The sequence below is a fragment of the Danio aesculapii genome, chromosome 21 (assembly GCF_903798145.1).
Source record: "Danio aesculapii chromosome 21, fDanAes4.1, whole genome shotgun sequence".
Lineage (NCBI taxonomy): Eukaryota > Metazoa > Chordata > Actinopteri > Cypriniformes > Danionidae > Danio > Danio aesculapii.
This window is the reverse complement of record NC_079455.1, coordinates 2,659,144-2,673,943: the sequence shown is the minus strand read 5'-3', so window position 1 is coordinate 2,673,943 and position 14,800 is coordinate 2,659,144. Positions and strand designations below refer to the sequence as shown.

Genomic DNA, 14,800 nt, shown 5'->3' with positions numbered 1-14,800 from the left:
GAGTCTGTTTGAGTAAGTAATTTAAATATCTTGTTTATGAAGACTGCAGAGTCATGCATGAAAAAATGACTTCGAATAACGGTTTAAGTAGTTTGTGATGTATGTTAAAGTGTGCCCCATAAAACTTACAAGTGGCCCCTGTTCGGCCCCCCCAGCTACTCTGGTCTAGAACCGCCACTGCCTTTAGGATCAAATTGTGGACCTGATAGGTACAAAAGTGTGCATTTTACAAAGGTACTGCCTGATTAGTGTATGAGGTGATCCAAAAATCATTGATCCAATTTAGGTGCAAGCAACAAACAGCAAGCTTTGGGTGTTTGTATCAGTTTTATATTTACTAATCGTGAATTATGTCACTGTTTTGGAGCGCACTAGCTATCCTTAAAACTAGCAGACTTTAACATGAAAAAAACAACTTTATTTTCATTTCACAGGTCCTTTAATTCTCATTAACTTTTTCTCTCATTAACAACACAGTCTGAGCTCTAGACATTTCTCTGATCCACAGAGGTAAAGTTTTTATATTCGCACATTCGTTCATTTAGCAGTCTATATATTGTTTACCATGTTACTTTGGATATTCGGTCGGAATTAGCATCCAAGTATGACTTGTAAACAACATCAACACTATCTAATTCACTGTGCACAATGTTTTACTTTGATAGTCATTTGCTGCTAATATGATTTTCTTATTTAGAATTTGCAAAGAATACTTTCCTGAAATTATATTAAGGAGAATGTCTGAATATCCGAGTATAAAACCAACTTTACCTCTATCTCAGCTCCCCTCTCTCTCTCTCTGTCTCATTTCTGGCTATTATAAATTCTCTGTCCAGACTAAATGAGAACTCCCTTCAGCTACGCAAGAGCCCTAACGTTTTTTTTTTTTTTTTTTTTTTTTTTTTTATTTTTTTATTTATTTTTTTTTTTTTATTGTATAACAAGAACATTAGTATACAAAAATGAGGAACACAATGTTTACATTTTTAACATCAAAGGAACAAATCAGTAGAAAAAATTAAAATAAAAAAAATTAAATAATAAACTTACAGGGGATATAGGAATTACAAGAAATTTGTATAAGAAAAGGATTCCAAAATTGCATACATTCTTATAGCTTTTTTATTTTTTGTGTCTTTTAGGGTTTCAATATAATGCTTAAGATCAATTTTAAACAAATGAATATTAGGCTTATCACTGGACCATTTTTGTTTGTGTACATGGTACTTCCCATATATTATCATTAAATTAATAAACAAATTCTGATCCAAAGTTTGGTTATTATTGTTGTAAATCAAAAAAATATCTTTACAAGAAAACTGAATTTTTAATTTCGTAAGTTTGAATATAAGATATTCAACATCAAACCAAAACATTTGGGTATATGTGCATTCAAAAAATAGATGTTTAATCGATTCCTCCTCTAACTCACAAAAAGTGCACACAGATTCCATGTCTCTAAAAAATTTTTTTTTTTTTTAACCACTTCTTTCACTGGATAAATTAAATGTATTAGTTTATATGTGACTTCTTTAACTTTATTGGTGAGACAGTATTTACTAGGTAACTTCCAAACTTTTTTCCACTCATTTTGCTCAAATAAGGAATTCCAGAAAGATTTGCATTTAGGCAACAATGTGGTTCTGCATAACTTTTTAATGTAGCAATTATTAAATTTACTGTCTATAATTTTCACACCATTGACACTTAGCTGGCTACTATGTAAAAGATTTGATTCAGAGGATAAATTACCAGATAAGAGCTGAACAATTCCACTAGGAATTGCATCAAAGAGCCCTAACGTTACAGCTTCTGACTTTCGGTGGCTGACTGATGATTGCGATGACGTCACTCGCGCATAACGCCGTGCAGCATGACGTCATCCATCCATGAACACTGTGCTGGCAATCGAAATGATAACAGGTGCGTGTCTTTCGTCCGCGGGAAAAGGACTGAAATGCTGACAGACACTCATGTGAGGGCGATTAAACACCGTGAACCCAATATAGTTATTCCGGAGCCCGTGTCAGGGATGATCCAGCACCGCTACATCCATGCTAGTCATTTTGGCATTATCGCGTAAAATCACATGCGATATTGAATTACGCGGAGTACTCACAGATAACTGTAGTCGTCCCCTGTCGCTCTTCTTTAATGTGGACGTGCTTTTTTATGGGCTTTTCCTGCGTTACATGGCGTTATTTCGCGGTGGCATAGCGTTGATGAGCGCGGAGGTGGTGCTGATGCGTTGCGTTGCCTGGGAAGCGTCGCTGGTCGCCGCGCGCTGCAGAGGCGGTGCTACTGCGCATGCGCGCGCGTTCACAGTCACACACAGACCACCACCCCTATGTGTGTGTACGTGTGTGTGTCAAAAGCATCAAAGGGGTGCTTTTTTTTAGCATATAACATTTTAAAATAAAAACGTATGCATGCCAGGGGGTAAGAATAAACAAAATACAAATATACAAAATGTACATGAAGAGTTCAGATGCAAAAACCTGAAATTTTCTTCTAAAATTAGCATTTTTCTCAGACTCCTATCTCTGATTCGGTAATTTCATTTTAATGGCAAAGTACAGGTTCTTTTCAGCAATTTTAACATGAAATAACTGAACATAAACATTAGATTTAGAGAAAAACGTAGAAGAAAATTCTAGATGGCACTTTTAGGTTTTTGCATCTGAACTTTTCATATATAATGATTAAATAAATACAAGATAGTAGGGTTTTCTTGTTAAAAGAGTCTCTGATACTGGTAATACAGCATTATTTCAGTCACTAATAGGGGAGAGGTGACTCAGTGGTTAGCACTGTCGCCTCACAGCAAGAAGGTTGCTGGTTCGAGCCCCGGCTGGGTCAGTTGGCATTTCTGTGTGGAGTTTAAACTGTCTTTCCATTGTAAAATTGTCATGTTTAATGTCTGATTTCTTTAAAAATTAGTGATCTTCACTGACTGATAGATATACAATATAAAGTGGGTCTCAGACCAGACAAGAAGCGCTGCATTAAAGCGCACCTATGGTGAAAAATCTACTTTTCAAGGTGTTTGGACAGACATGTGTAGGTGTAGTGTATAGACCGTCATATTGGCGTGATATAAACACACCCAGTCCATTTTTTTAATTTAACAACATAAAAAACGGTGGACCAATTGGAGCGGTTTTGAGATCAACAGCAACTTGACGTAGGAGTGCGGTCCCCCCGCCCACCAATATTGATTGACAGGTGCGCATTACGATATCCTCAGCTTGTTGTTTCACGTCCGCCATTTTCAGCGTGTGAGTCAAAGCGATGTCACCGAAGAAACACCCTAGCTCTATTTTTAGATGTAAGGCTCAGTGGGCTCAACACAAGATCAACATTCACCACATGATCGCTCTCATCGGTGCCATTGTTTGTAACTTCAGGTGGGTTAGCAAACATGTGTACTTTTCATTGCGTCTTCCTTAAACTTCAGCCGTTTGCATTTCCCACGGTCACAGAAGCTCCCTGTCATCTCAACTAGGTGCAGCTGGAAAGTGCGACCGTGTTGCCTCACGTGCGCATCCCTCCATTGGAAATAACAAACTTGCCTTAAGCAGATCGCACACCAGAAGCGCCGCCTGGCCGCGCAGCGCTATGCATTTTAGAATTTTAAACATAGGTTTCTATCAGGGTATACACACAACGGCGCCGCATGTCGGCGGCTGTCCGCGACGCCCAGCCACGACTCAGGACACTGTTCATATTTCTGCCGCACCACAGAGCGCCATCTGAATAGTCTCATTTTAAATAGCATGCGAATGTGCGCGTCTGGTGTGTCGTGTCGTCTCTGAGCGGCGCATCTGGTGTGTGACGCCCTTTAGTTATAGCCTCATTCAAAGTTAATTCAGTGTCCGTGGTTATTAGTCTCGGTGTATAAGCTCGGAACTTTAAACTAGCACACAGGTGGCTGTAAAATTATACAGACACAAATGATTTTGTAGTCTCTGCTTGGTCTGTGTCCGAGTCGTACATGTACGGCTGAATGCCGGTCCTCTCACTCATGTTGCTTCTCTCTGTCTGCCTGTGGGGTGGAGTGCTCTTGGCTCCGCCTCCTTGTTCAGTTTGGCGGGAAGTCGAAACTAATTTTCATTGTTTGACACTTCAACAACTAAATGAATGCTGAAGTCTATTTAACTGATTGTATTTTAATTACAACATCGATGCTGTAAATGGAACTGTACTGAAAATAATCACATGAACCTTTCACCGGACGCTTATCATCGGCTGAAAAACCCTAGCTGTGCATATACCCCATTGAACTGAATTAACACTGTGGGTTTGTTTAACTCTCAGTGTTTAGTAATTGTTCCTATTTTATGCTGCGTGCCCAATTCCACTTAACAGTCTGTGTGGTTTGGGACAACAAGGATCCTCTTTTGGCTACTGTGGGAAAGAAAACCGGACAATAAAGAGCTGCTGTAGAGTGTTTGTGCGGGTTTTAACCCTTTTCAGGACTCAGTTGCAATGCAACACTACAAAACAAACGGGTATTTTAAAGAAAAGTAGCTTCATCTGTTAAATCAGTGGGACATTTAATTAAAATAATTACATTTTAATAAGCGTAAGATGTGTCTTGTAGTGTGACTTGTACTTGTTTTGCTGATTGAGGTGAAGTTGGCTTCATATTGGCACATTCAGACCTTCACCTTCTTAATTTAATATAATTTCAGATGAGTATTATTTGCATGACTGAAATGAAAAAGTAAAAAGCTGGAAGATCATTTAAATTGGCATGGGATAGCTCTCAAAATGAATATTTACTTACTATTATTTACTCTCCCTCAGCTTAAATGTTTGTAAAACTTTATTTCTTTCATTCCTCTCCATGCAAACAAGAAATAAGATGAGAATCATCTGTAAGCTTTGACTCACACAGGAGAAACAATTACTATGGAAGTCAATGGTTACCGGTTTCCAACATTCTTCAAAATATTTTATTTCGTGTGTAACGATTTGAAACAAGTAAAAGACGAGTAAATGATGACAGAATGCTCATTTTTGGATTAACTTTAACCAATAAACATAACATTTTTATACAACTTTGTTTCAATCAAATTGTAGTCTAAACTCTATTTATAAACATGCCGCAATATTTATAATAATACTCCTATTTTTAAAAATATTCATTCATTTTCGGCTTAGTCTCTTTATTAATCATGTGTCGCCACAGCGGAATGAACCACCAACTTATTCAGCATATGTTTTACATAGCGGATGCCCTTTCAACCGCAACCCAAACACTGGGAAACACCCACACACACTCACATTTACTTACATCCACAATGTACAATTTAGCTTACCCAATTCCCCTGTACCACATGTCTTTGGACTGTGGGGGAAACCGGCGCACCCGGAGGAAACCTACAACAACACGGGGAGAGCATGCAAACTCCACACAGAAATGCCAACTGACCCAGCCGAGGCTCTAACCAGCGACCATCTTGCTGTGAGGTGACAGCGCTACCCACTGCTGCACGGTGCCGCCCTTAACAATATTAATATTACTTATTAATATATATATTATTTATAATATATGCAGAATATCTTATGTTGCATGGGTGTATTTTAAGCAAAAGCTAAATTATGCATTGTATGAGTCAAAATGAGTCATTTATTAATTATAATACAATAATTACAAATTCTCAAATGCTCCATGAAGAGTGAATGTACAGTATATTTCTCAAAACTCTATTTTTAGTTGCATTATTTAGCACTCCATTTAGACAACTTTAATGACTTTTTTTCAATATGTAGATTTTGTTTAACCCTCAGATTGCAGATTTTCAATATATATTATTTAAATATAATAATATCTCAGATTCTAAACCAAATATAATCCTAACAAACCATGCATCAATGGAAATCTTATTTGTTCACTTGCAGGTGATATATATATATATATGTATATGTATGTATATGTATATGTATCTTGTCACCTTGGAATTATAAGGTTCTATCTGCTTTCTGAATGATTTTGAGATATTGAGCTTCAAAGTTTTTGTATTCCATATAGAAAACAGTATGTGTGTAACATTTGTTTTTGAAATAAAAAGTCTTAAAATGTAAACAACTTATAAAAAACATCCCATAATGTAAATAAGTTGTCATTTAATAAGAATATGTCAATAACTCAATTTTGACAAAAATGTCAGATAGAACCTTTTAATTCTAAGGTGACGATATATATATATATATATATATATATATATATATATATATATATATATATATATATATATATATATATATATATATATATATATATATATATATATCAATTAAAATAAAAAAGACACTTATGACCATGGCTTTGTGGTCACATTTCTGTGTATTATTTATTTAAAACAGCAATTGACCTTTTATTCAACTCATAAATTTAAGACAGTCCGGGTGTAAGAAGTATCATGAAACTATTTTTATTAGCATCATTTTTGTAGTAACCCATTAAGTGTTTATTCATTAAAAAAACCCAACAGTGAATGTCACCACTAGGAGTCGCTCTACTACTGTTAACTCTGATGCACATGAAGCATAACAGTAACATGCTTCATGTCAACCTATGAAAGAGTCAACAGGAATATCTGTGCAGTTAAAACAGACGTGCGATAAGGCTAGGAAAGACAACAAGTTTGTATGGAAGAGATTGATCCACTTTAAAGCCACAACCGAATCAAAACTGACCATCTTTATTAATCTTTTTTATAACATTCTCTTTATTGTATTTTTTTTTACATCAGTACAAATGATAACTTTTACATGTGTACTTTTTTCCTTTTAAACACAAAGTTGTAACATCATGTTACTATTATATGTATAAGAGATCTAAAAAAACTGAAAAGTGGGGGGAAATGCAAAGAAAAAATTAAATATGGGGGGGTATTTGAGGCGTTTCTACTATGGTTCAATCACTCTCTAGTTAAAGTACTCAATAAATGGATTCCATATTACATCAAAATTCTTTGTTTAATTTTTTAGGGAAAGCCTTATCTTCTCAAGTTGCAGACAGGACATGACATTTTTTATTAATGTGGAGCAATGTGGAGGGTCTTGTTGTTTCCAATTTAGTAAAATCAATCTACATGCCAAATTATTAAGAATTATATTAGATAATTCTGCATCACTGACACCAAATATAGCTATAATAGGCCTAGGGTATACTTGTTTTCCCACCACTTATTCATCTTTAAGAGGAAAAACTCCAGTACTTCTATATTATGCCCCTTAAAATAAACAAACCTCCCTCTTTCTTCATAGGGGGATCACTCAAAACATCACATCAACACTAAAACACTAAAATATTTAATACCTGATGATAAAGAATAAGAATGAAGAAAATGCATGTTTAATATTCAATTCATAATAAACAAAATCAAAATTTCATTATAGAGAATCAACCAAAGTCAAAAGGGTTTAGGGTAGCCATTTAGTATTTCCATAACTCGCAAATAATAAGTGACAATCCAATGTGCCATATCCAGTGGTGGAAAGAGTACTGAAAAAGCATAGTTACAGTAAGTAAAAGTACCATTACTTGCCTAAAAATGTAGTGTGAGTAGAGTAAAAGTGTCTGTAAATATTACTCAAAGAGTATGAGTAAAAGTAGCCCTTTTAAAAGTACTCATGGGTAGTGAGTAGTGAGTATTATACTGTTAAAAGCTGATTACATGTTATTTGTGGATGTGTGTAAACGTAACATTCTGTAGTGCTTTTAGTTATTGGCCAGCAGGCACACAACATCATAAGATGTTAATATTAGGTTAGATTTAGGTTGTGATGTCAGGTGACCAAAATTCAACGTCTAGCCAGCGTCTAAGGACAATCTTATGTTGACGTCCAATAATGACATCAAATGACGTTGATATTTGGTCGATTTTAGGTTGTTAGAAAGTAACCAAAATCCAATGTTGAGCCAACATCTTAAACCAACATCATATTGACGTCAAATACTGACATTTATTCATCAGGTATGGCAACCGAAATCCAACGTCTGATAGACGTCATAGTGGTAACGCTGACACAACATCAAGCTGTAACATCATTAGATGTTGATATTTGGTTGATTTTAGGTTGGACATCGGCATTGACATTGTCCTGGCATAGAGTTCTGTCGTCAACCCGTTTTTTATTCCCAAACAAAATGCAACGTCCCCACAACGTTATGGTAAAACGTCAATCTGACGACATGTTGACGTCTGCTGGGTGTTTAAGGCCATTTTGGTTATCATACAGTAAACATCCGCCATCTTCTCATCAGTGACCTGCATCTAAACAGCCTCTGGGTCAATGCGTGTAAAGATTTTGGACATCTACTTGGACACTTAATACTTCCAAACAGCTTGCTGCAATGTAAAGTGCACATGTCTTGAAGTAGTTCATTATGATGCTAATTACCTTCTATGTGTGATTTGATTGGACTCACAGGACTTCTAATCCCCATAAAGTAATATTGTAAAGTAATATTTTCTGTCTTTTAGTAGAGATATTATATGAGACTTACTTTGTTTACCAAATAAAGTGAATCTAATTGGATTTGCTTTGTAAACATTAAATACAAGTTAAAAGGTATTACTTTTTATTTCATATATTAAGGTTTTAGTTACGATACTCCCAAAATAATTCCGCATAATCCACAGTTTTTTAACACAATTCTGCACCGAAATAGCAAAACATGTCTGCAGATTCCGTCTGGCCCTAATGATAGCCTATTAAAAAGAAGATATTCGATAAACATATAAAAATATAGGCCTAGATCTAGATCAAGGAAACAAGTATTATGAGGGAACGCAAAATATCTTTTCTCGCCCTGTCCCTTCCGGTGCTCCCTGAAAAGCAAGGCCAAAACATTTCCAACTTTCCCCTGGTGGTGAGTTGCTGTGTAAGTCATAATCTTCCCTCTCTCTATGTAAATGAATGAAACACAAGCCAAAAAAATAGATATAAAAATCCACAATCAAATAAAGACGGTGTGCTGTTAGTGTTCCCTTTGACCTTGGCTGTATCTAAAATCACCCCTATATCACTAGTCTCTACATTAGTCCACAGATAGAGTCCACTTAAAGTACTTTGCAGATAGATAGATCCCCTTCAGGAGCTTCCAGTTGGTGAGTGAGTGTCGCCTTGTGGTGCCATTGCAGAGAAGCTATACAGTCAGTGGCTTTCCAAAACCTTTTCATTCACTGTTCCTCACTGGTGGAAGGATCTCAGTAGCATGTGAACAAAACCAGGACCCAATCTTCTTCCCCTACCAAACAACATGACAACCCCCAAAATGATGCAATTCTGAGTGTGCCTCACACAGGTGAGTGGGCTTGACAAACCACCTGTAGAAAATACTCTTTCATCCCTCTGACACTTTAACCGACACTCGCACCAGTCTTGCATATTTGCTGCAGACACTTTCTTACTACCACTCCATATCTTCATCTATGAAGTGTGCCTCACACAGGTGAGTGGGCTTGACAAACCACCTGTAGAAAATACTCTTTCATCCCTCTGACACTTTAACCGACACTCGCACCAGTCTAGCATATTTGCTGCAGACACTTTCTTACTATCACTCCATATCTTCATTTATGAAGTGTGCCTCACACAGGTGAGTGGGCTTGACAAACCACCTGTAGAAAACACTCTTTCATCCCTCTGACACTTTAACCGACACTCGCACCAGTCTTGCATATTTGCAGCAGATACTTTCTTACGATCACTTCATATCTGCATTTATGAAGTGTGCTCCACACGGGTGAGTGGGCTTGACAAACCACCTGTAGAAACACTATAAAAACACTCCCCGCTATTTACTCTAGCACTTAATTCTCATGGCACTAACAGTTCATTTGGATTAGCAGCACTTCTTGTGTGTATTGCCTCTTCTTGTCGAGTCGCTGAATGCCTCGTAATTGTAAGTCGCATTGGACAAAAGCGTCCGCTAAATGTTAATGTTGATCAAAAATCAAATAAAAACATTGACAGTGTTTGTGATAGTTATTTAGCACTTAATCTGCTATAATAGCTGATGGCCTCAGACTTCTCCTGTGGTGTTTCCTAGTGAAATTTACAGCGAAGGTATCGAGCGAAGGCTTGGCGGTACGTCTTGTTGAAAAGGGTGTAAATCAGGGGATTCACTCCAGACGAGACGTATCCCACCCAGACGAATATATTGAGGAGTTTATGAACATACTCGCTGCAGTTGTCCCGACAGATGGCGTTCAGCACATTGGTGATGAAGAACGGACACCACATGATCAGGAACAGGAAGAAGACAACTCCCAAGACTTTAGAGGCTCGCCGTTCATTTTCCAAAGCTCGATTCATGCCTTGTCTGCTTTTGAGCGGTGAGCGTTTGATTACCGGGAGCACTGACATTTTAGAGGAGGACTTGCTGTTTAGGAAGCTTGTGTCACTTGTTTCGATGGACGAATGCATGCAGGAGCTCTTGCTGTCATGCGGGAAGGACTTGCTGTGTTTCTGGAGATGATGGAGAGTGAGGTAATAGCTGACCACCATGATGACCAGAGGAACGAAGAAGGCCACGACTGAGCCAACGAGGATAAAACGAGGCTCGTTCAGGACACACGCACAATCTATAAACACCTTCTGTTCGTCCTGCAAACCCATTACTGGAATGGGCAGGGACAACACTGGAAGACAGAAAAAACAACAACAACAACATATGTGAAGTATTGCTTCAGAAAGGATCTTTATCTAGCATGAAAACTCAACAGTTTTGCTCCATTCAGCCGATCTTTGGGTCTGGCAGGAGCACCTTTAGCTTAGCTTAGCATAATTCATTGTAGTTTAGCGAAACTCTTAGCTAAGCAAAACTCAAGTAGCTGAGTTTTACCATTTTTGAATTCATTCAGCCAATCTGGGAATTTGGCGAGAGCACTTTTAGCTTAGCTTAGCATAGATCATTGAATCAGATTAGACCGTTAGCATCTTTCTCTAAAAAAATGAACAGAGATCTAGTAAAATGTCTAGTGAAATATTACTTTTAGCTTAGCTTAGCATAAATCATTGAATCAGATTAGACCATTAGCATCTCGTTCAAAAATGAGAGTTTTGACTATTTGATTAATATATTCAGGTCTTGTCAACTTTTTTGATCACCAGCTACGGTGGCTAGTAGTTTTCCAACATTACTAGCCACTCACTATTTTCACTAGCCACAATTTTGTCATTAAGAAAATATATTTTAAACACATAAATATGACTTTGACATGCTAAAATACTTGATTTAGATTTTGCATTATCTCCACATGCCTCCTCGTTCATTTCACTTTGTGCGTGTCGTGTATCAGCTTGCTCAATAATCATGAGCAAATGGTTTCATAGTATAGTTTCATTGCATTAGCTCCAACCATAATAGCAGAAGCTGTGGCTTGTGAGTCACAATCTGTAAGTATTTTTATTTGTTATAATTGATCTATTACATGCACAGTTTCTAGCGTTACCAGTATGTTAGCGAGGATGTACACAAGGATGTAAACAACAGGAAATGCTGTTTGGCACCACTAACAATTTAGCTCATAGATAGACCTCACTGACTTACTACAGGTGGGATTTTACCCATATTTTCAATTATAATTTTACAGTAAACAAATATTGAAGAAAAATGTTTACAGTAAATCACACTACTGTAATTTTATGGTTTTAAAGGGTGTATTACACTAATATAGGCTAGACTGACTTACTACAGGTGAGATTTTATCATATTTTCATTCATAATTTTACAGTACATAAATATTATCTAAAAATTATTACAGTAAATCACCCTACTGTAGTTTTATGGTTTTAAAGGGTGTAGTACATTCACAGAGACCTCACTAACTTACTACAGGTGGGATTTTGCCCCTATTTTCATTCATAATTTTACAGTAAACAAATATTGAAGAAAAAAATTTACAGTAAATCACCCCACTGTAATTTTAAGATTTTAAAAGGTGTAGTACATTCATATAGGCTAGACTGACTGACTACAGGTGAGATTTTACCCTTATTTTTATTCAGAATTTTACAGTACACAAATTTTGAAGAAAAATATTTACAGTAAATCACCCCACTGTAATTTTTAGACTTTAAAAGGTGTAGTACATTCATATAGGCTAGACTTTACTTATATTTTCATTCATGTTTGTACAGTACACAAATATTTGTCAAACATGTTTACAGTAAATCACCCTACTGTAATTTTATGGTTTTAAAAGGTGTAGTACATTCATATAGGCTAGACTGACTTTCTACAGGTGAGATTTTACCCTTATTTTTATTCAGAATTTTACAGTACACAAATTTTGAAGAAAAATATTTACAGTAAATCACCCTACTGTAAATTTAATATTCTAAAGGATGTAGTACACTAATATAGGCTAGACTGACTTAATACAGGTGAGAGTTTACTTATATTTTCATTCATATTTATACGCAAATATTTGTCAAAAATGTTTACAGTAAATCACCCTACTGTAATTTTATGACTTTAAAGGGTGTAGTACATTCACAGAGGCCTCGCGGACTTACTACAGGTGAGATTTTACCCATATTCTCATTCAAACTTATCATACTGTATGTACACAAATATTTACAGTACAAATATGAATGAAAATATGAGTAAAATCTCACCTGTAGGAAGTCAGTGAGGTCTCTGTGAATGTACTACACCCTTTAAAGTCAGCGAGGCCACTGTGAATGTACTACACACTTTAAAGTGATAGAATTACAATAGGGTGATTTACTGTAAATATTTTTTTAAATATTTGTGTACTGTAAAAATTATGCTGTACATATATTAATTGAAATATCGGGAAAATTTCTCCTGTAGTAAGTCAGTTTAGTCCCTAGGAATGTGAGCACACTTTAGAAAGAGAAGCTTACATCTAGGTGAAATACTGTACAAATTATTTTTATATATCCGTGTGATGTATACATAAATGAAGGGGAAATGTGAGAAAATACTGTATTGTATGCTGTACTGTACCGTATATGTGCCGTATAGTTAGAGGTATAGTAGCCTTGTTACCTATAGTAAATCAGTCTGGCCTCTAACCATTTACTGGAATCATCTAGATATATTTTTTCAGCTTCGCGTTTGTGTGCTTTTTGGTTCTGTTGATGTAATTCGCAGATGATCCCTAAAACTGTGCGCGCGAATGTCTGGCGAATATCAAACCTAAAACCAAATTTAATGAGCTACGTTTTATTGATTATTACACCAGAATGAGAGTATAGTTCCAGGCCATATGCGCCTTTCTATTTACACAGAAAATTAACGAAACTCTGTGGTCATTTTTGAGCGAGATGCTAATGGTCTAATCTGATTCAATGATCTTTGCTAAGCTAAGCTAAAAATGCTCCCGCCAGACCCAGAGATCGAAACAAGGTAAAACCCAACTAAACTCTGTAGGAGGGTTGAAAATGAGCCTATTGCCAAAAGAAATAGTGTTTTTTTTATTTATACGACCTAAAAAGAGATGCACAAAGAGAAGCAGTGCAGAAACATTGAGCTTTCCGTTGAATGCAGAATACGCTGACTGTGAGAGAGCAAGCGCAGAGATTTGCCTGATGCAGCAGTAATGGTTCCTCCTGTCAGTTCCTGTTAGTGCTGTTTCTCTAGGTAAAGACATGGAGCAGAGTCTATGACAGCCCTGGGGAGCGTCTGAAACCGGGTCAGACTGCCTGCCTGACTGCTCACATTATTGCTCATCATACTAAACAAGCAGAGGAATCGCTGCAACATCCCGCAGACTAATACAGCAGTGCTTCACGCTGTGTTTTACAGACTCAGAAGCCGCTGATGTGTTAATGTGTGCAGCAGGGGGCAGCAACCTGTGGCAAGCGAAAGGGGTAACCATTTACAGTACAGGCAGGGGCGTCACCAGACCCAATTTACTGGGGCACATGCCCCAGTAAAAATCTCCAGTGCCCCAGTGGTTTACTTCATATGCAAAGTGTGTTTATTAAGAGTGGTAATCCTGGAATAAAGACGTTATTCTCTATGTGCAACTGAACCAACGCTGGTAAAAGCAATGTGTTTAATCAAAAATCAAACTGACACCATACTCACGCGCCACACACAACGCTCCTGCTGGACCCTGACGCGATGCTCTTCTCTCAGTACGAGTTCCGGTTGTTATGCATGCGGAAACAAGTACTCACGCGCCGCTCATGCGCTGTGAAACCAGTGTAACAGCCTTTTATGCGGAGGTGACGGCACGCAGTGAGTTTTGCAAGTCGACAAAACTAAAGTTTTAATAATATGAGGGTGGTCTTACTGCCTCCTGATGGATTTTTTTGTATGAAGTAAAAAGGAGGGATGACGAGTCAGGGAGGTAAAGACTTAATAAACTAAGACAACAGATATTTCTACAGAACATCTTTTTTTGTATTCTATAGGACTCTCTATAGCAGGGGTGTCCAAAGTCGGTCATGGAGGGCCGGTGTCCTACTGGTCTTAACTCCGACATGCTTCAACACACCTGCCTGGAAGTTTCTAGTATACCTAGTAAGAGCTTGATTAGCTGGTTCAGGTGTGTTTGATTAGGGTTGGAGCTAAACTCTCCAGGACACCGGCCCTCCAGGATCGAGTGTGGACACCCCTGCTCTATAGCATTTCATTCAAATGAGATTATTAATCATGCGAAAGATTTCTAAAATGATCTTAGCATCACTCCAGTAGTGTCTTAACGTTGTTTTCCAGTTACATTTAGGATTAATTTCTGTTATTTATTCAGAATAATAATTGTTTAATAACAATAATACTTTTATTTAGTTATAATAAATA

At 37.0% G+C, this 14,800-nt stretch overlaps 2 protein-coding genes across 2 annotated transcripts in view; both read right to left on the bottom strand.

Annotated features, from left to right (window-relative positions):
• si:ch73-362m14.4 (actin-binding protein WASF3) overlaps positions 1–2,276 on the bottom strand; it is a 29,126-nt gene extending 26,850 nt beyond the window's left edge. The window contains exon 1 of the mRNA XM_056446782.1: positions 2,120–2,276. The gene's annotated coding sequence lies outside the window, so the exon portion shown is untranslated. The remainder of the gene's footprint in view (positions 1–2,119) is intronic.
• Positions 2,277–6,790: 4,514 nt separating this feature from the next.
• Positions 6,791–14,800, bottom strand: part of LOC130215292 (5-hydroxytryptamine receptor 2C) — an 18,022-nt gene continuing 10,012 nt past the window's right edge. Inside the window, exon 4 of the mRNA XM_056447217.1 lies at positions 6,791–10,661. Coding sequence (XP_056303192.1) covers positions 10,066–10,661 — 596 coding nt within the window. The 3' untranslated portion in view covers positions 6,791–10,065. The remainder of the gene's footprint in view (positions 10,662–14,800) is intronic.